The sequence below is a fragment of the Cebus imitator genome, unplaced genomic scaffold (genome assembly GCF_001604975.1).
Source record: "Cebus imitator isolate Cc_AM_T3 unplaced genomic scaffold, Cebus_imitator-1.0 Scaffold45, whole genome shotgun sequence".
Taxonomy (NCBI): domain Eukaryota; kingdom Metazoa; phylum Chordata; class Mammalia; order Primates; family Cebidae; genus Cebus; species Cebus imitator.
Window position 1 is genome coordinate 15053153 of NW_016107360.1, and position 21833 is coordinate 15074985.

Consider the following 21833-nt stretch of genomic DNA (forward strand, 5'->3'; position numbering starts at 1 on the left):
GCCTGAGAGTCTGCAGGAGAGGGAACATCTCTCTCTCAGTAAAGATATACTTTCCTATTCCAGATTTGTGGAGGGCGTGCGTGTGTGTGTGCGCATGTACCCACACACACACGCCTGTGCATCTGAGTGCATGCACATACTTGGACTCTGTAAATGCACCTCTGGGCATACATATTAAATGGAAATCTACATGTGTATGCATGCTCAGCGTACTCAGGTGTAACAATAAGTACGTATATTTGAGGGTATGCTCATATGGGTATGAGAGTGCATTTGGATATTTATGTACACGGAGGACAGAGACTAAGGGCATTTTACTCTTCACATGTGTCTCTTGCCATTGCTCCAAGCTTCAAGAAATTACTTCTTCCACCATCCCCACCCCCAACACATCCACACTTTCCAACTCTGTGGAGGCGTGTCTTCCCTTCTAAGGTCATGATTCTGGGGATAGAGTACAGGACTGGCATGCTGGCCCCGCTCTGCCACTAGCTAGCCCCGTCACAGAACAAATCACTTCTGTTTCCTGACTCTCATTTTCTTCATCTGTGAAAGGTGGTGCTAAATGGTCAAGTCTGCACTTAACATTTAGGGTCCAAGCAAGTCCTTTGTCCCCTGGTCCCACCTGCCCCCACTCCCAACAGCCCTTCTCCCCTTGCTCATCCTCATCCATTGCTGTGCCCTGTGGTGGGTGGGGGACACAGAGGACTCAGGGCTAATCTTTGAGGAGCTCCCAGGCATCTCTGAACATGGGTATCTCTTCTTCACTCCAGGCTTTTTTTTTGTGAGGCAGCTTCAAGGATTTCCAGAGCATTTAAACACAATTTGACAATCATGGATCTAGGAAACCTAACCTTCATTCCCTTGGTCTCTCAGAGGATCCCAAGGGTCCTGGAGATCAGGGGCCAAGGCTCTAGATGGCATTGGTTCATCTGATGAGGATGCTACCTCCTGGCTCCTCTATGACACAGCAGGGGACAGGAGTGCACCTAACTTTCAGGGACCTGCTTCTGGGGTGGGTGGCCTCCCAGGGGAACTCAGCCCTGTCATTGGAATGTCTCTGCAGCCTGTGTATTCAGGGACAAAAGGCCTTAGTGGGGCAATGGGCATGGCTTACCCACCTTAGCGGGGGGCTAAGCTTTCCAAAGCCTGTCTGCTGCTTGCTCTAATCTGTCTCTAACACTTCCAGGCTTTCCAGGGAGCAGTCCCTGAGGCACCTGGGGCTTCTCAGTCTCTCTGGCCATCTGACCAGAGTGCAGATATAGGAGACCAGAGGGTGTTCTGAATGAAGCTTTCCCATAGACAGAAACACTATTTCAGTCTGGCATTCAAGGCTCTCACCATTCCCCAAACAGGAATTAAACGGGCCAATGCACAAATGGCAGTTACTTCCCAGCCTTTCCATACCCTGCTGCCTGTAGAAAATGAAAGCCTTTATATGTCTCCTGAGGAAAACGGAAAAGGCTGCTTATGGCTGCCCAGGGGGCTGAGGGACCAGCATCTCAGCATACTTCTAACCTGTTCTGGAGATAGCAGCATGTTACCTTGGGATGCTCGCCTGCAAAGCATTAGCAGAGGGCTAAAGACAGGGGTTCTTAGCCGACTGCACATTAGCATGCTCTGGGGAGTTGTAAAGAACTCTTTGGCCCAGGCCTCATGATGGACCAATTGTCTAATTATCTTGGGTGGTGAGGCCTGGGTGTAGGTATTTTTTAACAACTCTCCAGGGGGAGTCTGCAGCACCCAGAGGGTTGAGAAGCATTGGCACAAGACGTTGTGAGCATTTGGTCGACGTCAGCTATCAGCTATAAAGCACCTGTGTCCTTATGTGTGCTGTTCTTGCCTGAGCAGTGTGAAAGCTGGCATGGGGTGGGGGCCCTGCAGTCAGGGAGGAAGCTGCTGCTCAGCAGAGATGAATGCTGGGTAGGGTGGCCTGGCATCCGTCTCCCTCAGCCACGTCTCAGAAAATTGAATTAAAACCCTTATTTTTCAGCTGCTGCCCGCCTGGCTGGCTGGCTTGTGGAAGGGAGTGAGGCAGTGGGCACCTCAAGGTAGGGAAAAAGCTGGTGAGGGGGCCCCCTAGCCTCCCTCCCTAGGAGAGAGAAGGCAGCTCAGGGGGTCCTCTGGGAGAAAACTCTTCCCAGGCTGGTCCCTTTTCTCCAGTTTTCCCAAAGGCAGGCAGGTAGGGGTAGGGTGGGAGTGGTAGGCTGGCTGGCTTAGAAGGTCAGGGCTAGGTCTTGAGGTGAAGCTGATTATTTGGGTGAGTTTGTGGGGAGGCAGAGAAGAGGGAGACCCTGGTCATGGTCCTTGGGTAGGCTTAGTCTTGGGGAACAGAATTGGCATAGCTCCTCCTCCAAGACCATTTGGAGAGCCCACAGTGGCATGGCTGAGACAGGTGAAGAATAATGCGGGCTGAGAGAGGCTGGCCTGATTTCCATAATGAAGGGGGTGGGGAGAGCTCACAAAGTGGAACACTACTAAGCTGGGCACCAGGATAAGATTTCTGATAAAGTTGCCTGTGTCTCTTCGGGCTAGTCTTGTTGCCCCTCTGGGCTAAGCCACCCCACCCATAGAGAAGGGGACTAGGCAACCCTCCTGGATCCCAGCTCTGATGTTTGTTCCAGGCTGATGCTACTGGAGGAAAGTGGGATTAGAATCTGAGTCTACAAGTGCTGCTAGCCCACATGGCAACTTGGAGAGGGTTAGAGAGGTGTCACCTCTAGGTGGATCTACCAGAAAAAAGTGCCCCTTTTTGGGTAGATGGGGGCATGACTGGTTTGGTGGGTAGTGGGCAGAGTAGGATCTGGATTTCCAACCCCACTGACCCCTTCCAAGGGATCTGGAACCCACAGTGGAAACTGGAGAACCAAGAGAATGGAAAGGGAATAAATCTGGAAGTCAATGCTGAACTTTAGAGTGGAGTGGGGGGCGCTCTATCTGGAAGCCTGGCCATCCCCATTCCCAGGACGGGCTGCTCTGCCATAGGTGACCTCAATCTCCACCCTTCCTCTCACTCCTAGGCCCTCTACACCCTGCACCGAGTCCCTCGACTGAGGCTCCTGGCAGCCTTCCTTCCCTCACACTTAGTTTCACAGTTTACAGAGAGCTTTTACACACAGCCTCTCATTTGATCTTCACAACACCAGAGTTGGACGCAGATAAAGCAAGTAGCTCTCAAGGGTTAGGGCAACAAGCTAAGAAGGGTTTAGCCAGGATTAGAGGGAGGTCCTGTCTGTGTATCTGATTTTAGCACAGTACCTGGCCCTCTTCTCTCCATTCTTTCCTCTATCCATTCTTTCTTGATCTAGGCAAGACAGATATTCTCCTCCACCAGGAAGCTTTCCTGGACTGAAAGGAATATCAGCCAATCGGACTACCAGTGTGTTGTGCCAGTGGGCATCAGTGGCCATTGGTCAGCAAAGAGAAACATGGACCTAGGAACCTCCACACATCTTTCTGGAACCTTGGATCACTTCTTTCAAGTTTCCATATGGATTCCTCTCCATCCGCAGGTTCTTTCTTTTTTGGCAGACTGAAGTCTCCAAAGGAAGGCTCAGGACTCTCCCTCCTCCTTCCCCCTCCTTGAGGCCTCCTCAACAAGGTGGGTATACCTAGAACTTGAGCCCAAAGGGAAGCTGAGCAAGAATTTACTTGAAAGGGCAAGAACAGAGCCTGGTTCAGAACTGAGCAGCTCTCAGAGTGACGCCTGAGGCAGGGACCAAAAACTGAGAGCAGAGGCGGCAGGAGCGACTGTGGGCTGGGTGGGGGCTGGTGGGGGGCAGAGGGTAAGAACTTGCCTGGGAGTGGGTAACTACTCTCAGCTAGTTTTGGTTTTGGTTTCACCGCCAACCCCCAATGCTACCTTTACCTGTGTAGTTCTTCTCATTAAGCCATTTGTACTAGGAGGAGGTTGGACAGGACTGTAATAACAGTATTAACAGTAATTCATTCAGCATCAATGAATGAATGATACCAGGGAGAAACTACTATGGGGTGAGTGCACCATTTTTATTTAATGCTGCTGTGAAGAGCCCTGGGGGCCAGTACTTCGGTTCCCCTGTGCAGATGAAGAAGCTCAAGTTCAGAGAGGCCGAGTCACTTATCCAGGCTCACAGAGCTGTCCTGCAGCAGGGACTGGAGCCAGGCAGTCTGATATTTGAAGTTGCCTCTGTCCTGCAAGCATCACCATCCCTTTTCTGGTCGTTCTGGGGGGGGGGGTCACATTTGAGTACATCCCAACAGGCACCTACTAGCACACAAACTAGCTGACCCTCCCAGGCCTGAGTTGTAGGGGCAAAGAAGAGCCCAAGGAGAGTCCGAGACTTGCCTGGTAAGGAAGGCTTCCTGGAGGAGGAGGAGGAGGAGGAAGACAAGCTCTGACACACGGGGAATTTTGAGGACCTAGGGAGAATAAAGACGGCTTTCTAGTTCCGGCTTTGATGGGGAGAGTAGAAAGAGGGTGGTTGGCCTGGAAGCCCACAGACGAAGGACATGGGAAGGACATGGGGAGGACATAGGGCCGTCGCCTCCGCCTCAGCGCCCCCCATCCCACCACTGGGATTTCCCGCAGCAGCTCCAGCTCAGGTCTGTGCTGCTGATGGGGTCGGGTCGAGCAGCCCCACGCCGCGACCACACAGCCCTCGGCCTAACCCCACCCCCGGGCGCTCATTGGTCTGCAGCGCCCCCTCCCCAGCCTGCGAAGTGTGCAGTGGGGTGGCGGGGGTGGGGGCGGAGGCGGTGATCGGTCGGCTCTCTCCAGCGCCCGGCCTGGCTTGGTGGCGGAGGCTGCGCCTCGCCCGCAGGACCTAGCCGGGCTGGACTGCCGCGCCGCGCCGCGCGGGACGGGCGAAGGGGGGCGCTGCGCTCGCCCCAGGCGGGGACCGACAGCGGCGGCGGCGGCTGCTCCGGGCGAGCGTGGTCCCCGCGTGCGTACACGCACACGCCGCTGCGCAGGAACACACGGACCCCGGCCGCCCACGGCCACACAGGCGCGGAGACCCAGCTTGGCGCGCGCTCCTCCGCACACTCGCTCCCCATCCCCGCGCGGCGCGGCGCGGGCCGCGGACTTGCTGGCTGCGCGTCGTTTGCGGAGTCTGCCCCGGCCCAGCCGTGAGCAGGTAAGGGTCGCCCAGCCGCGGCCGCCCCTCCACGCCTCAGCCGTCTTCTCCCGGCTCCAGAACCTTCGCCCAGCCGGGACCTCGGATCCCCTCCTCTGGCTCGGTGGTCTCAGCCAGCCGCGACCTCCACTGACCGAGAGCTGGCCAGGGCCGGAGCCGGGCAAGCCTCCCCAGATCCGAAATGAAGCCCTCTCCGCCGCTGCGCCCTTTCTGCGCGTCAGGCAGACACTCTCCAACCCAAGTGTCTGGCGCCACGCCTGGGGCAGCCGATCGCCGCAGCCTGCCGGGGTGGGGGTCGGCCTAGATATCTTGCACCCCTCCCGATGCGGAGAAGGGAGACCAGGGGCAGCGAAGCCATGCGGCTGGAGGGACCCAGAGGGACATGTCTCCCTACCCCTAGGCAGACGCGCCTACGCGGATCGGAAGGCAAGGCTGGAGGGTCCCCCGGGGTTAGGTACCACAGTCCGCATGGGGTTTGAGGGGTGGGCAAGCAATGTGCTAGGTAGGGGTTGTGGTAGGAGCCAGCGTAGAATGCCCCTCTGTGGCGACACATTCAGGATTGTTCAAAAGAGCGTCGTCTCGGTTTCCCGCGGTGCGGAGGGCTTGGGGTTGGGGATGCCAGGGCTTAGGTGGTCCCCAGAAGAAACGCCCTGTGGGGTTTGTGGGGAAACACACCGGCCTCCCCAGGCTGAAATGGGCCTGCCGAGACCCCTGCCTGCCGCTTTAAAGGCAGAGGCTTTTTAAAGCGGCAGCTGCTGGGGGCAGAGGCCACATCCTCTGTGGGACCTTGGCAGGTTAGGGGGCTCAGAAGGGACAGGGGAGTCAATGGATGCAGCTAGACACTCAGGAGGGAGCCCAGCCGGAAGCCGATTGCATTTCACCTGGAGCTGAGGAGCAGAGCCTCACCCCTGGATGGAGCTCAGCCCCCCTTTGGAAGATGCTGGGGGTGGGGGGGTGGACACCTGCTAATGCTTCCAACCGTTTTTATATTTTTGAGTGCAGGTGCGTCAGACTCCTTTTATCTCCCCCAGCCTTTCAATGACCCACAAAGCCCCCCTGGCCCTTTCCAAAGACACAGCGTTTGGTTCTTTCTGTGAGCAGCCCTGGGGAGGAGTTGGGGGATGGGAAGGGGCTGGACGCAGCATGTGGAGGGCAACTTGCCCTGAGACTGCAGCTGGCCCCAGAGGCAGGCAAGGCGTCCTGAAGGTCAGGCTAGAAGCTTTTGAGTGGCTCTAGGATTCTCAAGAAGATGGAAAACTGTGTTTGAGCCTTTGGGGGCAGGGGCAGCAGGCAGCACTCAGGTTTTCTCAGGAGACCCCAGTTAAGTGAGTTTGGTGCTGGGTACAAGTGGGACTGGTGGAGTCCCCAGTCCTAAGCTAATCCCTGCTCCTCATTGACCTTGGGGAGGGCAGGCAGAGGCACCAGTGTGGACACAAGCTGAAATCTGAACATACAAATTAGAGACGGAACATGCTGAGTGGGTCGTGGGCCAGATCTTCCAACCAATCCATCAACAAGTGTGTGTGGGGTGATGGTGAAGGCAGGCCTGGTCCTTTTCCTTTCTGGCCATAGGTGTCTGGGTGTCTGGGACAAGACCCCCAAAGGTCTGTTTGCCCCCATGTGCGGTGAGGGGAGGCATCCGTGGGGAGCCTCTGGAAGGATCACTCTCCCTCACTCTAAGAACTGATCTAGGCTAAGGGGTGTGTTAAGTCCTGTTTTGTATAGGGTTCAGGCTGGGAGGGAATTGACTGGAGAAACACTTTGGGACCCATGCCTTTTCACATGGCCACCTCTCTCTGTTGTGCATCAACTTTGGGGCACTCCCTCAATTGTGTTGAAGAAATACATACATACACACATGGGGGTATATGTGACTGAGAAGCTAGGAAAGCTAAGGCCACAGGGTGGCTTTTCTACTGGGGACAGGGCCTAGGCTCGAGTGTCCCAGGTTGCCGCCCTCCCAAGGACAAGCATTTCATTGACCTAGGGCTGGCACCGATTAAGTGGAGGACACCTTGTGCTGTCTGCCATGGGGAAGAACCAGGGTGTGCCAAGTGCAGAGCTAGAGCTTAGCCCGGTGCCAGGAAGGCCCTGCTTTCCTGAGACCCACCCACCTTGGGGCAGACACTGGAGGTGACAGTGAGTTTCCTGTCCTGGGCAGACTTGTGAGCAGAGGTCTGATGCCCCAAACAAGGGCTGCCAAGTGGCTTTCCACCCCAGAAGGCCTAGAGGCCTTGGAGACCCTCAGCCATCCCTGAAGAGAGGAATCTAAGATTCCAGGGTCTGAATGGTTTGGGCTTAGTGGTCCAGCTGCCTGGCAAGATGGAGACTGGGGACTCCTCTGCTGCAACGTGTTTGTACCGAGCTCTGGATGCTGTCAGAGGCAAACGGTGGCAGCCACCCCCACAGTGACACAGAGAGGGAGTGACACACAGCTGGGGAAGCATATAGGCTTTCTATAACACCTGCCAGAGAGCTGGCACAATAGTGACAAGCAACACCAGAAAGACAAACGGACATTGAGACATACCCTCTCACACAGATCTGGGCACACCCAGGGACTCGGAGATATTTGTCCAAAGAAGATCACAAAAGTCTTCATTAATCAAAGTCCAGCTGCATATTGAATTGAATTGAGGAAAGTGTGTAAGACAGAGAGAGAGAGAGAGAGAGAGAAAGAGAGAGAGTGTGTGTGTGTGTGTGTGTATGTATGTTGCATGGGCCTAGAACAAGGGTAGGCAACCTTTTTCTGTCTAGTGCCCAATAGCAATTATTTTAGGCCTTGTGTTCATACAGTGTTGCAACTACTTAATTCTGCTGTGTCGCCTAATGCAGCCTTAGATGATGTGTAAACAGCCTTATGTTCTAATAAACTTTATTTATGGACACTGAAATTTGAATTTTATACATTTTGCCTGTGTCATGAAATATGATTCTTTTAATTCCTTGCAATCATTTAGAAATGTAAAAATGGTTCCTGGCTCACTAGCCGTGTAAAAATAGGCTATAGCCTGGATCTGACTGGCCGGAAGGGGTTGCCAGCTCCTGGGTTGTAAGGTTAGGAAAGAGAAATGGTCAGAGAGGTTGACGAAGGGAGGGGCTTAGCGTTGAAATAGCCAGAAATGCCCAATGGCACCTTGGGTGCTTCGCCTCATTCTAGGAGCCCTGAATGCCCATCTGTTTAATGGGTCAGGCCTAGAAGAGGCTCCCTGCCTGGCTTCAGCACCCTACTCCAGATTGGGCCTGTGCTTTGTCCCCGAGATCAATTTCCCCCACTCTAAAGCCTGGAGACGACATTAAAGACTGAAAAGCTGACTGCTGTCACTGGAGCTTGCTAAACAGTTCCTGAGCCCTTTACCCTTCACCCTTTGTGTCCAAGTCTATGCCCATCTCTATGGGCGGGGAAGCCACATGGAAACCTGGGCATACCCCTCGTTTCTAGACAAGACTTGAAACTCACAATGAACATGAGGAGACCTGAAACAGCTCAGAGGAGAGGGGCTGCTCATCTCAGGGTTGAGGCTTCTCAGTGGAGGGCCAGGTCTGTCTGAGTGGGCTTCCTGGAGGTGGCGTTGGGGGTTTGGGTGGGACACTCATCCCAGCTCTCCAGACTCCATGTATTGCCTTAGCTGCCCTCATCTTCCCCTCCTGATCAATGGGCAATGCAGAGGTTTGGCTGAGACAAATACATACAGATAGTAGCTCCTTCCTAGGCACCGCTGAACTTCTCAGCCACTGATCTAAGGCTTGTGTAGTGAACTACGCCCTGCCTTCTGTCTCTTGCTTTCCTTCCTGCCACCTGTGAGGAGGTGGGCCAAGGAGATGCTCCTCTCTCATTTTTCCATGTCTCTGGGTTCTGTCCCCCACTTTCCATCCCAACTGCCTCCCTGCTCAGCTTAGTCCCCCATCACCTCTACCCTAGACCCAGAAAAGGGCCTCAGGGTACATTTCTGCCTATATTTTTCCCCTTCATCTCTGCTCCCCAGCCTTTGAAGGGATGTTTTCTAAATGGAAAGCCGATTATTCCACTCCTTTGCCCACAACCCTTCATTGCTTATAACTCTTCTGCTGGTGGAACAACTCTCCAGCTTCCACGGACTGGCACCAGCCCTCCACCCTCTCTCTCCTCTACCTCATCACCTCCTGGTATGTGTTGTGTGCTCCTTGACACCCTGGAATCACCTTCCCAAACCCATCCGGGGGCACTTGTCCAAGTTTTCTGGGCACTCATGTGTCTTGCCTGTGCCAGGTGCTGTGGGCACACACACACCAGAGCTGGGTTCATGCTCACTTAGAGGCTGCAGCTTACCCAGGGTCTGCACAAAGGGAGAGGCTGTCATGCAGAGCTACTCCTCCCCAAGCCACACCCCCTCTGCCTGGTGGGTGCTCAGTGCACCGTCCACAAGCTTGTGCCTCCCTCTGGCCAGGCCTCCTGTTCCCCTTCCTCCACCTCTCATCCTCTCCCCATCCTTTCCCTTCCCACCTTCCTCTTCTCCCTGCATTTATCTTCTGCCTCCTTCCTCCCCCTCCTCTTGCCTGGCCTAGGGGGAGCACTCCCTGACTCCTCCAGGTCAGGGTAGGTCCATGTACTATACAGTACGGAAGAGGATTCCTCATAGGACACATTTTTTGGGAAGAATGACTCTGCAGCATGGCCTTGGGGAAGTTTCCCGGTCTCCTAGGGCCTCAGTGCCTCACCAGTGAGATGGGATGATACTGCCAATGTGCACGGGTGCCCCAGCCTGGCCCTGCCCTGCCTTGGACCTGGTTTCCCACCCAAGCTTGTGCAAAATGCAGGGCATGAGTGGGATCATCACTGGGGGCCCATCTGGTGGCCTAGCTCCTGTCCCTCACTGTGGACAGGATCCAGTGACTCTGAAAGGGGAAAGTTTGAACAGCAGAGAATAACAGCAGCATTAATGATTCATCTTGAGATTGCCAGGAGGCCCCTGGCCCAGGAGTTTTTGTGTGCCCTTTATCAGCTCTGATCTTATTGAGGAGAAAACAGGTTCTAGAGAGATCCCCCTCCTTCCCCGCAGCAGCTTCTGTCCCTCCCTTTGAGGGGTGAGAGGGAGGGGGACAGTGTTTCATCTTTCAGCTTTCTCTCTCTTGTTCTTGGCCCTAGAAGGGAGAGGAGGAAGTAGGGGCGGTCTGGCTCCCCTGTCGTGAGTAAAGGGAGCATGGGGAGAGCAGGGTAGGCAAGTGATGTACTTAGCCTGGCCATCTCCTTTCTGGTGTCCAGGCTTGCCCTGCCCTGTGAGGGGAGGGATGCTCAGTGGCCAGAGAATTCCAGTAGGAGGCGACTCGGATGGCCCCAGCCCCATGAGGGGCAGATCTGAATCCCAGGGCTGTGTGGCCCAAAGAAGAGGTGGGTACGCTGTTCACACACCCCTGTAGGGGCTTACAGGAGGCAGGGGAATCTGTGCTGCTCAGGGCTGGTTGGGAAGGGCACAGGGACGTCAGAGCTTCCCACTGTGGGCATGGGCCAGCCGCTGGAGTGGGGCGAGTGCCCATCTCAGGAGTGGAGTTGCCTTCAGCCAGGGGAAGCAGAAGGGATCTGCTGGGCTTTGGACAGTTGGGGGATGGCTAGAGGGTCTCTGCCCTCCGCACGGAGATATGGAAAGTCTGCAAGCCCAGTGAGTCACCGCTCACTCCCGTGTGCTGACTGATGACGCCATCCTCTGTGTGCAGGGGCCACTGCTGCCTGGTGCAGCGACTCAGCGGAGAACATGGCTACTGTAGTCAGTTTCACTCCAGGCTCGGTGGCTGGGCTTAGGAGAGCTGAGGAGGGAAGGGGAGATGCTGTGCTATTGGGACCCCCCCCCCCCAAATTCCCTTACAGTCCAGGTATCTGTCACACAACCCATTCCTGCCAGGCAAGCCTCCAGGCTCCATATTGTGTGACCTTAGGAAGTGTGTCTCCTTCTCTGGCCTCAGTTTCCACATCCGCACCTTTAGAGGTGGGCTTTAAGTTCTATTTCAGGTCTGAAATGATGTGTCTGTAACTAATTCTTCCTAAGGAGGAAACTAGACATAGATATGTGGACGGGTGTAGTGGCGGGCCTGACCAGCCCCTGGAGGTGTGTGTGAGGGTTCCTAATGGGGTTCTGAACTGATCTTCCTTTGACCAGTAAGAGGGCACTGGAAGCATAGGGATGGAGTGCACCAGCTTTGAAGCCAGACTGCTTGGGTTTGCTTCCCAGCTCTACTGGGGCTTTGCTGTGTGACTTTGGGGAAGTGGCTTACCCTCTCTGTGCCTCAGTCACCTCTGCTATAGAGGCTAATGCTAGTAACTGTTTCAGGCAGGTTAAATGAGTTCACACAAGTTTTTTGCTTGCAAGAGTGCCTGGCACATACTGAGTATTTAATAAAAGTTAGCCACTAGTAAATAAAAGTGCAGGAGACCTGCTCCCATTTTGAATGTGACAAGGTGCCGTGGGGGTGGAGGTGACAGCAAGAGAGTACAAAAAGTCTGAACACAAAGTGGTGAGATATAGTATAACCCTTACTGAGTGCCAGGCTATAGTAAATACTCTATAGTTTATTTGTATAAATTTGCTGATGCCTGACAGTATCTATGAGATAGACATCACTATTATTCCCATTTTACAGATGAGAAAAAGAAGGCACAGAGAAGTTAAGCAGTTTTCCCAAGCTCCTAGGGCTAACACATCTGGCAAAATGGTCCCAAGTCTGCCATACTAATTGCCAGGAGGTGAGTTTAATTGTCCTCAAAAGCTATCTGCCCCAACAAAGCCTGGACCCGAGAGACAGCGCCAAGGAATATGGTGTGACACACTTCCCCATCCTAAGCCACTTTTGTGGCTGGGCTGAAATCCATCCTCAGGGAGGGGAGAATTCAACCCCAGGCTGCAGTGGTGGGGCCTGTCGTGTCCCTTGAGAGTATCACTAGCGGCCTGGGGGAGTCCAGAGGAGAGGGCTGGAGTGGCCAACAAGGGGGCCGCATCTCAGAGGGACACTGCAGAGAGAAACACTGGGTTTGGGGCAGGCAGCCTAAGTCTGTACACCCTGAGCGTTGTCCAGCAGGGGGCAGTGCAGGGTTGTGGTGGGGGCAGAAATGCCTATAGGGGCTGAAACGATTACCACACAGAGAGGGGAGAGGCTGAGGGAGGTGACTGTGATCCCTGAAGTCCCCAGTGAAGTCTAGGCCTGGGAACTCCCAGGTTCTGTCTCTCCTCCTCTTTGCTAGCGGGGGTGTCTGTGTCCAGTTAGACAGGGAGTGGATTGTAATCTGGGGGGGGGGGGGGGGGCACCAAGAGAAGGTAATAGAATCAAGAACCCTGGGTCTAGTTCCAGAGGAGGTGCCCTGTGAAAGTGTCCCAGCTCCCTTGCCCTGGGTCACTGGGCTGGGGACACACTTGTCTCCTGGTAAGCAGCCTTGTGATGAAGCAGAGGGCTGGGGCCTCTGCTGGAGCTTGTCTTCAGCCCACTGCAGCTATAGCTGAGTTGCTGCCCTTAGCACAGCAGGGGTGAGGCCCCTGCAAGTCTGGGTGTCCCTGTGTGTGTGCATGCATGTGCACACGTGTGCACATGTATGTTGTGCTATGCCTGCACTCATATCTGAATCCGAGTATATCTGATTCCCTCTCTATATCTGAATGCCTTTGCAGGGTGAGTGTGTGAATTGTTCTGCGTATCTACAGTCCGATCTGTGACATATCTGAATATCTGAATTGCTGTGTGCTTGCATCTGCACATCTTTGTTCTGTATGTGTTTCTGTGAAGGAGTATGTGTGTATATGTGTATGTGTGCATAGTTGCCTGTCATGGCAGTGTATGTTTCCACCTGTGTATACCATCATGGGAGTTTGTATCAATACCTCCAAGTGGTGGCCCTGGGGATAAGTGTCTTTGTCTCTGTAGGGTCGACATGTCTTTATGCTCATCTCTGTGGACCTGTTTCTGTGTATTTTTGTGTGTGTATGTCAGAGAGAGAGAAACAGAAGCAGAAATCCACCAGTCCTCAAAACACAAACCCACTCTTGTCTGCTTGCTGCCACCTGCTTTCCCACCCCATTAGAAGCTTTCAAAATCCTGGTTCCTCTGCGCCAGCTCCCTGGGTTCTAATAAAGGTTAAAACAGGCTTTATAATCCTAACTATACATGAGCATCACCTGGAGAACTTTAAACAACACTGCTGCCCGAACCACAGCTGAGAGCTTCTAATTCATTTGGGCAGGGCTTTTTTTTTTTTTTTTTGGGAAGCTCAGATGACTCTAGTGGGCAGCCCAGGTTGTGTACTTGGGTCAGAGGTTAGGACTTTGCTGGGGAGGCAGTGAGCATCCACTGTGGGGGGGGGCAACCCAGTTCCGATGGGGATAGTGCTGCTGCCATCTCAAGGTGTTGCTGAAAGCAAGCAGCTGTTTTCACCTTTTTGGCCTGAGGTTGTAGAAGGTACAGGGAATCAACCCCTGATCATGGAGGCTCTCTGCCTTGCAGGATTTCCCCACAACCCTCTGCTGGCCTGGAGAGTGCTGAGGGTCGCTGGTGCCCGGCACTCCTCCATCACAGCCAGGCAAGCCAGGAGGGTCCTCTCTGCAGGCAGAGCCTTGGACTCCCCAGGGCTAGTAGAAATGACCAAGTCCTTTGGGGTCCACTGGTGCTAGGTCACACCAGAGGCAGCCTGTGGCCACCAGGCAAGCCTTGGGAGCTGGTACAGAGATAGAAGCCCGAGTGCCCGGCCTAGATGGTGCCTCAGGGTACCCAGGAGTGCTGAGGCCAGGCAGTCTGCCCTGTCCTCCCTGGCCCATATGAAGAGGCTAGGCCAGCGTTGCCATGCCCCCCAGGCTTCTTGGAGCATCACTTGGGGACATCTGAGGCCTCTCTCAGCATCTGAGTGAGCCCTGGTGCATAATATGGGGAGTGGGGGCTCCCTTTTTTTGAGCCCTCCTGCAGCTGGTTTTATTTCTCCTTTTTGGATGCTTATCTCCAGCCTGAGCTTGGAGAGGCCCTGTGGAGGCAAGGAGAGAGGGTGGGGACGTGGTTAGGCAGAGAGTGAGGGACACAAAGTCCCCTGGGGTGCAGCAGCTCTGCCCCGCTGGTAGGGGGTGTGCAAGGACTAATGGTTGGAAATGCACATGAAGGATTTGCTCGGGCCCCCCATGGCCTCCTGGGCCAGGCACCTGTGGGTTAGCAGTGCCCTGAGATGGGCCTACTCAATCTCTCTTATAATAATAGTAATAATTTTAAAATAATCATAACCATTGTACGGCTGTGCCGGAGCCTATTTAGCAGTGCCTGTTGATGGATGCTTTGCTGCCCTATTTTTTATTGTTGATGCTATTTTAAAGGATGATGTGGTGAATATGCTTGCATATGCTTCTTTTTGTCCAAGCGCAAACATTTCTCAGATGCAGAATTGCTGTGTTGTAGGGTATATGTAGTAATGATCAATTTTAGAAGCAGAGTATGCTCTTCCCCGGGAGAGTGCTCCTGCAGACTCCTCTCTCAACTCCCTGTAACCTGTCTGTCTGGTCCCCACCAGTGGCTCCAGTCCTTGCAGACCTGCTCCCTTGGAGCTCCTGCAGGTCTGAGGCCTGAGCACACGCTTCATCTGTCACTGTGTTTCCTGTGTCATGGTTCAAGGCTTTATGCCGAAGATGAAGTAGAGTGAGGTAGGGCATGTTAGGGTACCAGGCCAGGCAGCTGGAACAAAGAGGCCCTTTGAGAGGGTAAATTAGCTGGAAGCTGGCTTCCCTTTGGCGTAACAGTCTGGAGGTAGGTGAGCCCTCCAGGCAGGCCCAGAGGCTGGGCTCCACGAGGTCACCTGGTGATCCTGCCTCCTCTCATAGTGTTGCTGCCTACACCGCCGGATACTGTTCCTGTCCACACTGTCAAAGTGGGGTTTGGCATTTGGGAAGGGTGAAAGAGCAGGAGCAGAGATCACGCCACGCCCTCATACACAGAGGGTGCAGATGTGGCCACATGCTGCCACCCACATTCCATAAGTGCTAATAACTTCATCATGTACTCACACCTCCAAGCAAGAAAGACCAGGAAATATGTCTAGATGAGCATGCACGTAGCCAGCTAAAACTTTGTCAACTGTGGAGGAGGGTGAACATGCAAGGATTTGGGGAGAAAATCCCTCTGGTGCCAAGGAGAAAGCCATTCCAGACCATGCCAGGAGAGTGATGGAGCTGAGCCAGTGTGTGCCCACAGTATCCCCAGCACCTAGCACAGGCTGAGTGCCCAGCACGTTTGCAGGGCAGAAGAAGAAAGAGCAAGACGGATGCAGGCACGGAGGTGGGATTATCCTTGGAGGCTGAAGGCCATGCTGCAGGGAGCTGGGGGAATGAGGAAGGCAGGTGGTCTCGCCCCCTCCCCCCACCCCCCCCCCCCCACCCTGCCACAGCACTGGGTCCACAGGATTCACACCTTTCCTCCTTCTCTAGCCTGGAGACACATTGGGGGTGACCCGCCGCTGCTGTCAATGGGAAGCCAGCAGTGCTGGCCAAGAAGCGTCATGGTTGGTGTCGTGCATGTCTCCCTGGCTGCTCTCCTCCTGCTGCCTATGGTAAGAGCCCAGGAACATCTCTGGGAGCCTCAGGCTCACCTGAGCCCCTGCTCTAGAGAACCCATGTCTTTTGTGTGCCCTCAGCTCAACTATTCACTTGGCTGGTATTTCTGCCACCACCACCACTGGGCCCCCCAGCGCCTTTGTGTGAATCAGAAAAGATGCGCCTTCCTCAAGACCCTATATTGATTTGACCAGAATTTATTACAAAATGTACAAATCTTTATGATGGTAATGTGTGGCAACATTTAGAATTGCACAGTACACACTCTGCTCAGCTGAACGCAGGATCTCTGGTCAGGGCTGCCGAAGGCTCTTTTTTCTTGCCACCAGCCCACGAAGTCCTCCCAGGGTAGAACTCAGAAGACTGCCCTCTGCTCAGATCTCTCCCTGAGTAAAGGTAGGGATGGGGAGTGAACAGAGGAGGACTCCCAGGAACTGGTCCCATCACTCGACCTGAGATTTCAGAGTAGCAGTGGGTGAGGCTGTCCTCAGGACCCTGGGTACCAGTTCTATCTCTGCCCTGACTCAGTAAGTGGTCAGACAAGCCTATCCCTTTCCCTGGAAACTGCCTGCACATCTGTGAATAGTAGGGATTGGACTCTGTCCCCAGACATGGCCCTTGGCAAGTCAAATGCCTTGTGACTGCCTCCTCACTTGCTGACATCCCCCTGGGAACCATCCCTGCCCTGGGGGTTTGAGTTAAAGTGACAGCATTTGGAAGCAGCTGTCATGATAGCAGTGCATGGGCTGTGAAGTTACTTGGTCCTGAACTTGATGCCCATATCTGCTGTTAACCAGCTGTGTGATTTTGGGCTGGAGTTTAACCTCTCTGAGCTCCAGTTTCTTCTTCTGTAAATAAGGGTGGTGCGTAGGCCCCACTAAATGGCACCACTGCTCCTTAGCCTACAGCTGCTGGGGGCACCTTCTCCCTGAGCTCCTGGAGAAGACAGACAATGAGATTTCTCCGCCCGACTTCTCCCTTCCACTTGTTTCCTCCCCTAACCTGCAGCTGTGGCCTTGTGGCCCCTGGAGTCAGACCTCCTGGGTTCGAATCCTCGTTTTTCAGTCTCCTGAGCCATATGACTTTGAGCAGGTGACTTAACATCTCTGTACTTAAGTTTCCACATCTGTGAAATGGAAAGTGATAAAAGTAGTACTTCATGGTACTCTCCATATACGTGCACACATGACAGAATAATGCGCTTCCTATAAGCTGTGGAAACTGAGACCCAAGGAGGGAATGGGACCTGTACAAAGCCACACATTGAGTTGGTGACTGAAGAGCCCTCATAGTATCTCTCAAGGTGAATGCCAGGGCCTCTGCTGGCCCTGACATCTCTTGTCACCTTCCTCTCTGGTTCTGTTCCCTACTACCCCAGGACACTGCCCCTTGGGCTTTGGTAGGAGGGCTTGCAGACAGGCCTTCCTGCCCGCCCCCACCATCTATCCTGTGTTCTCCCACAGGCCCCCGCCATGCATTCTGACTGCATCTTCAAGAAGGAGCAAGCCATGTGCCTGGAGAAGATCCAGAGGGCCAATGAGCTGATGGGCTTCAATGACTCCTCTCCAGGTAAGCGGGACAGCAGGGAACATGCCATGTTCCCAGTGCCAGCTTAGTAAACTGTTTTCCTGTCCTCAGGCTCACCTAGCAGAGAGTGGTCAAGGATATGGGTTTCTGGGACCTTCAGAAAGCCCTCTGGAATACTGATGTCCTGGATCTGCCCTGGGCAATGATGCTGGGGCCGCCCCCTCAAGGCTGGTGTGCCCTGGATGGCTCTCGGCTGTTCTGGGTGACTGGACATGGCTGCCTTCTCTCCCACAGGGGCCGGGATAGCACTGGTGCCTGGGCTGGGCAGTGGCTGTCAAGAGCTTGTTAGCAGGCAGCATGGGCCTGGTGGCAGCAGGGACACAGCTGTTGCCGGTGGCTGAGCTGTAAAGTGCTTGGTCAACCCAGGGCGGGTAATGTGGGGTCCTTTCCCACCTCCTCTGCTCATTCCATCAGCAGCCAGAGAAGCAGCAGCAGCAGCAGCAGCAGCAGGAACTGCAGTCCTGAAGCCTCGGGTCCTATGCTTCTCCTGGGGCTGCATTTGAGGAGGGTCCTGCTTCCCTGTGCCAGAGGAAGCACACATTGCAGGACACTGAGCATTCTTGGCCTCTCCCATTAAATGCCCATAATGTCCCCGATCACAATGACAACCACAAAATGCCTTCCAACAGTTCAAATGTCCCAAGGGAGTGGTATGACCCGTGGTGAGAACCAGTGGCCCCATTGAACCCCTCCCCCTCCAAGCTTCCCATTGTGCAGATGGGAAGCTAAGGTGCATAGAGCACAGGCACTGTCAGCTTTTGGCCTTAGGGGACGTTGGGGATTTGGGGTAGGGGGCATCATAGAGGTCTCGCCAGCCTCACTTTTGCCTCAGTCGTTGGAGGACTGGCTCCGTGCTGCCTAAGCAGGGCTCTCTGCTCAGACCAGAGGGATTCATTTTTCCTTCTGGATCCTCCTGGCTGCTCTGAGCACCATCTGTTTAAACACTTGATTAATCTGCAGCCCAGTTAAATGTAATGGTCCCACTGGATGGAGCTCCCCGGCCAGTTGCTTCTCAGTGAACATTAACTAGTAAGGGAGCTACTCTGGGTCATGCTGGCCTTTGCCTCCATCTGAGCTCTTGCTCAGCCCTAATCAAGGCTGAACGTGGATTTGGGGCCCCACAAAGTGAGGGAAACTGAGGCAGGGGGCCCAGAAGGGCACACAGTTGGAGGAGGCCAAAAGAATATCCCAAGGTTATCTGGTCTGAGTCTCTGTTTGGCCCTGGGAATGCTGAGTCTGGAGGGCAGGGATGGTGTGGATCACATGGAGGATCAGGCTGAGGTAAGTCTGGAACCCAGGTGTCCTGCTCCAACCCAGGGCCATTGTTCCTGCATCTCATGTCTCAGACACATCTGGGGTTGAGCAATAAAAGCATTCAGTACAGAAGAATAGAGGCAGGGGCTGGGGTGGGACAGGGACCTCTGGGTAAGCCGTGTGCAGTTTAATTGCACACCTGCTTGTTGAATTCTGGCTGAGAAGTCAAGACAGCCCTGTGGCAGAGACAAGGGAGGCGGATGCCCGGCTGGACATACAGTATCCCAGGAGGGGCCAGGCCAGTGCTGGGGAGGAGGTCTCACCCGCAGGCGTGCTCTGGAGAGGAAGAGATGAGTTCTCTCGGGAAGGATTCATATATTGAAACTGGATCCTTGCTTCTCAAACCTGGCTGCACATCAGAATCACTGGGGAACTTTCAGAAAAATGCACTCAAGCCACAATCCAAACCAATTAAATCAGAAGCTTGGGTCCATCATAGTCACCGTAGATTTTAAAAGCTCCCCAGGCAATTCTAATGAGAAGCTGCTGTTGAGAACCCTTGGGTTCGGCCCAAGGGATTGGTAGGCATTTGAAGGCAGGGGAGAATAGAGGGCTAGATGAATGGGTGAACACCGTAGGCTGAGGAAACCACAGGAGGCGGGAGCCTGGTGTTTTTGGTAGTCTTGAGTAATGTCCTGTATCTGGAACTCAGAATTGGAGCAGATGGGTTGGGCTATTGAGGGGGCATGGCAGAGGGCCCAGGGTGTGTATTTCATGTCCATTGCTGCTGGAGTTGAAGGCAGGGGAAAGCAGTGGCTGGCTCCCATGGAGCTGGCGTCTCTGCAACTGCCTCAGGGGCTCCACTCACCCCTCCTCAGAGACCCTGTGAGTCAGGGCTGGCCACAGGAGGTTGGGGTGTGAAGGATTCTCCAAGAGGTGAGTGAATCGCTCTCCTTTAACCCTGTCTAGTTGGGTGAGGAGGCTGTAACCCTCTCACAGTCTGCCTATGGAAAGGGTCCCTCATCTCTACCTCTCCCCTCCCTTGAGTCATAGAGTAGGGCTTTATAAAACAGAGCTAATTAAGCAGAAGCAAAGGGCACCCTTTAGGTGGGAAAGAGGAAAAGACTAAAGGTCCAGCTGGACCACAAACTCCATGGCTCTTTCCTGCTCTGGGCCTCAGGATCTCCTTTAAAATGAGTGAGATAGAGTACATCATGTAAATAGCCAGGCCCTCTGTGGACTTCCTGTGTGCCAGGCTCTATGTCAGTACTTCATTCTTCCACCACAGCAGCTGGGCAGGGGGAGGTGTGTGGGTCTGTTATGACCCCAATTTCATAGATAAGGTAACTGAGGCCCAAGGAGGTTATGTACTTTGCTTAAGGACATAGTCTATTAGGAGGCAGAGGTGGAACTTGATCTCAGGCAGCCTGTACCCGACTGCTGGGATGCACCGCCTCTGAAGAGTGACACGCTCCGAGTCCCAGCACCGCTCCCCCTGCCCCCACTGCCTAGCTGCGGCACCAGACGTGGGATCTTTGAAGGGCCCTTAACACCTTAATTTTCATGTCTGAAAAATAGAGGAAAAGTAATACCTACCACATAGGATTATTGCATTAAGTGATCAAAGTCTGTGAGAAGCACGAAGGACAATGTATGACATTTGCTAAGCGCTTAACTAAGATGCTGTAGTTATTAGGAGCTGTCATTATAGTGTTGGGGGTCTCCAGGGCTCCTACCTTTTGCTAGATCCCAATTCTGGGGAGTAGAGAGATCTCTCTAGGAAGCAGTTCAGTGCCACTTGGAACAATCCTGGCAGAGCAGGGGAGGTTGGGGACCAGATCTGGGCTTCAGAGGGCAGATGGAGGGTACAGGAAGATGGAGAGAAGTGTTCGGCTGGGGAAAGGCAGAAAGGGAGCAGTAAGGCAGGTGGGCACTGGGTTCTCTCAGACACGCATGCATGTGCACACATACACGCACACAACTCATTTAACTCTCACAAACCTATAGGCTTGGTAGAGTTTCACCCCCATTTAACAGGTGAGGCTGCTCAGACAGAGGTTAGGTTGCTTGTCTCTTATCTAGTAAACCCCTCAGCCGGGAAGGGGGAACCAAGGTGTGCACGTGGATGGTTCTGGAATCTGCCTTTACCACTGGGCTACATTGCTGCTCAGAAGAGGAATGAGGAGACACCCTAGCCCTTTAGCTGTCCCCTTGCCAGAGTGAGAGGTCATACAGCAGGAGGCTACAGCGAGGCTGGAAAGAGGCCTTGAGGGAGAGGGGCCCTAAAATGTGCTTGAGGTCTGCCCCTTTCTTAGCTATGAAAAGGCCAAAGGGCGTTTGTGTTTCTAGGGCCTGGGATAGAATGCCTCGGCTTCTAATGACTTGCTTGGGAAGGAGAGGGGCAGGCCAGGGGGAGGGGCGGCCCCTGGAAGAGCATGCCCTGCAGGCTGAGGTTGGAGGACTCTCCTCAAGGGGGCCTCAAGTTCTTGGAGAGCATTGACCTTGCTGTCACCCACCAGGGGAGGCCTTAATTTTCCCCCATTGTCCTTTAAGAACCTCTAGCCTGCTCTTAGGAGCGCCCTGGCTGAAGCTGGGCTTCTTGGCTGCAAGTCCAACACTCTTGGGCAAGATGGGCCTCCACTCCTCTCATCACACCTGCAGCACTGTAGAGCCCCCAGGAGCATTTAAAGATGCTGATGTCCAGGCCCCTCTCCAGACCAAAGTCTTCAGCATTTGGGTGGGGCGGGGGGCTCCATGTAGAGTTAGAAGCCTCCAGGCGATTCTAAAGTGTATCCAGGTCTGAGAACCACTGGCCAGAGCACAGCATCCACCAGGTCACTCATGCCATCTCAGGCAGAGAGCAGCCAAACCAGGCTGCGGAGCTCACCACTGGCCACGTCAAATCTGAGTGTACCGAAGAATCGATGTCTGTGTGTTGTGTTATTAATCTGTGCCAGCCCGCCTGCTGCACCCATTTCCTGCGCCTTCGCTGCCCGTGTGGCCCCAGGCACATACGCCATACACAGAACGCTGGCCAAAGCTCAGCTCATGTCCTTGAAACACCCTTGAAAAAGGAAACCTGACAGCTTGTTCCAGTGCCTCTGAGTGTACTCACAACAGTGTCTTTTATAGAGTTTAACATGCTCGTATATATTTTGTGTGTATGTATTAAATCTGGTAACATGAGTCAATTGGAGCAGGAGTCTTGATCTGTTAGGTGGATTATGTCTGTGGCACTGTGTGTGGCTGGGGGGATGCAGGGAGGTTCCAGGAAGCACGTGTTTCCTTCAAGCCCTTGCTCCTCACTGGTCCTGGGACCTCCACCCCAAAGAGA

At 54.0% G+C, this 21833-nt stretch overlaps 1 protein-coding gene across 9 annotated transcripts in view; it reads left to right on the plus strand.

Annotated features, from left to right (window-relative positions):
* The first annotated feature begins 5180 nt into the window (after window positions 1-5180).
* Window positions 5181-21833, plus strand: part of ADCYAP1R1 (ADCYAP receptor type I) — a 56761-nt gene continuing 40108 nt past the window's right edge. For 3 of the 9 annotated variants that reach the window (XM_037737946.1, XM_037737947.1, XM_037737949.1), the window contains exons 1-4: window positions 5184-5543; window positions 6120-6210; window positions 15533-15654; window positions 17122-17227. In XM_037737946.1, coding sequence (XP_037593874.1) covers window positions 6156-6210; window positions 15533-15654; window positions 17122-17227 — 283 coding nt within the window. In that variant the 5' untranslated portion in view covers window positions 5184-5543; window positions 6120-6155. Of the gene's footprint in view, window positions 5544-6119; window positions 6211-15532; window positions 15655-17121; window positions 17228-21833 lie in introns of all 9 variants that reach the window. The other 6 variants (XM_017527116.2, XM_017527117.2, XM_017527122.2 and 3 more) reach the window with 4 other exon arrangements.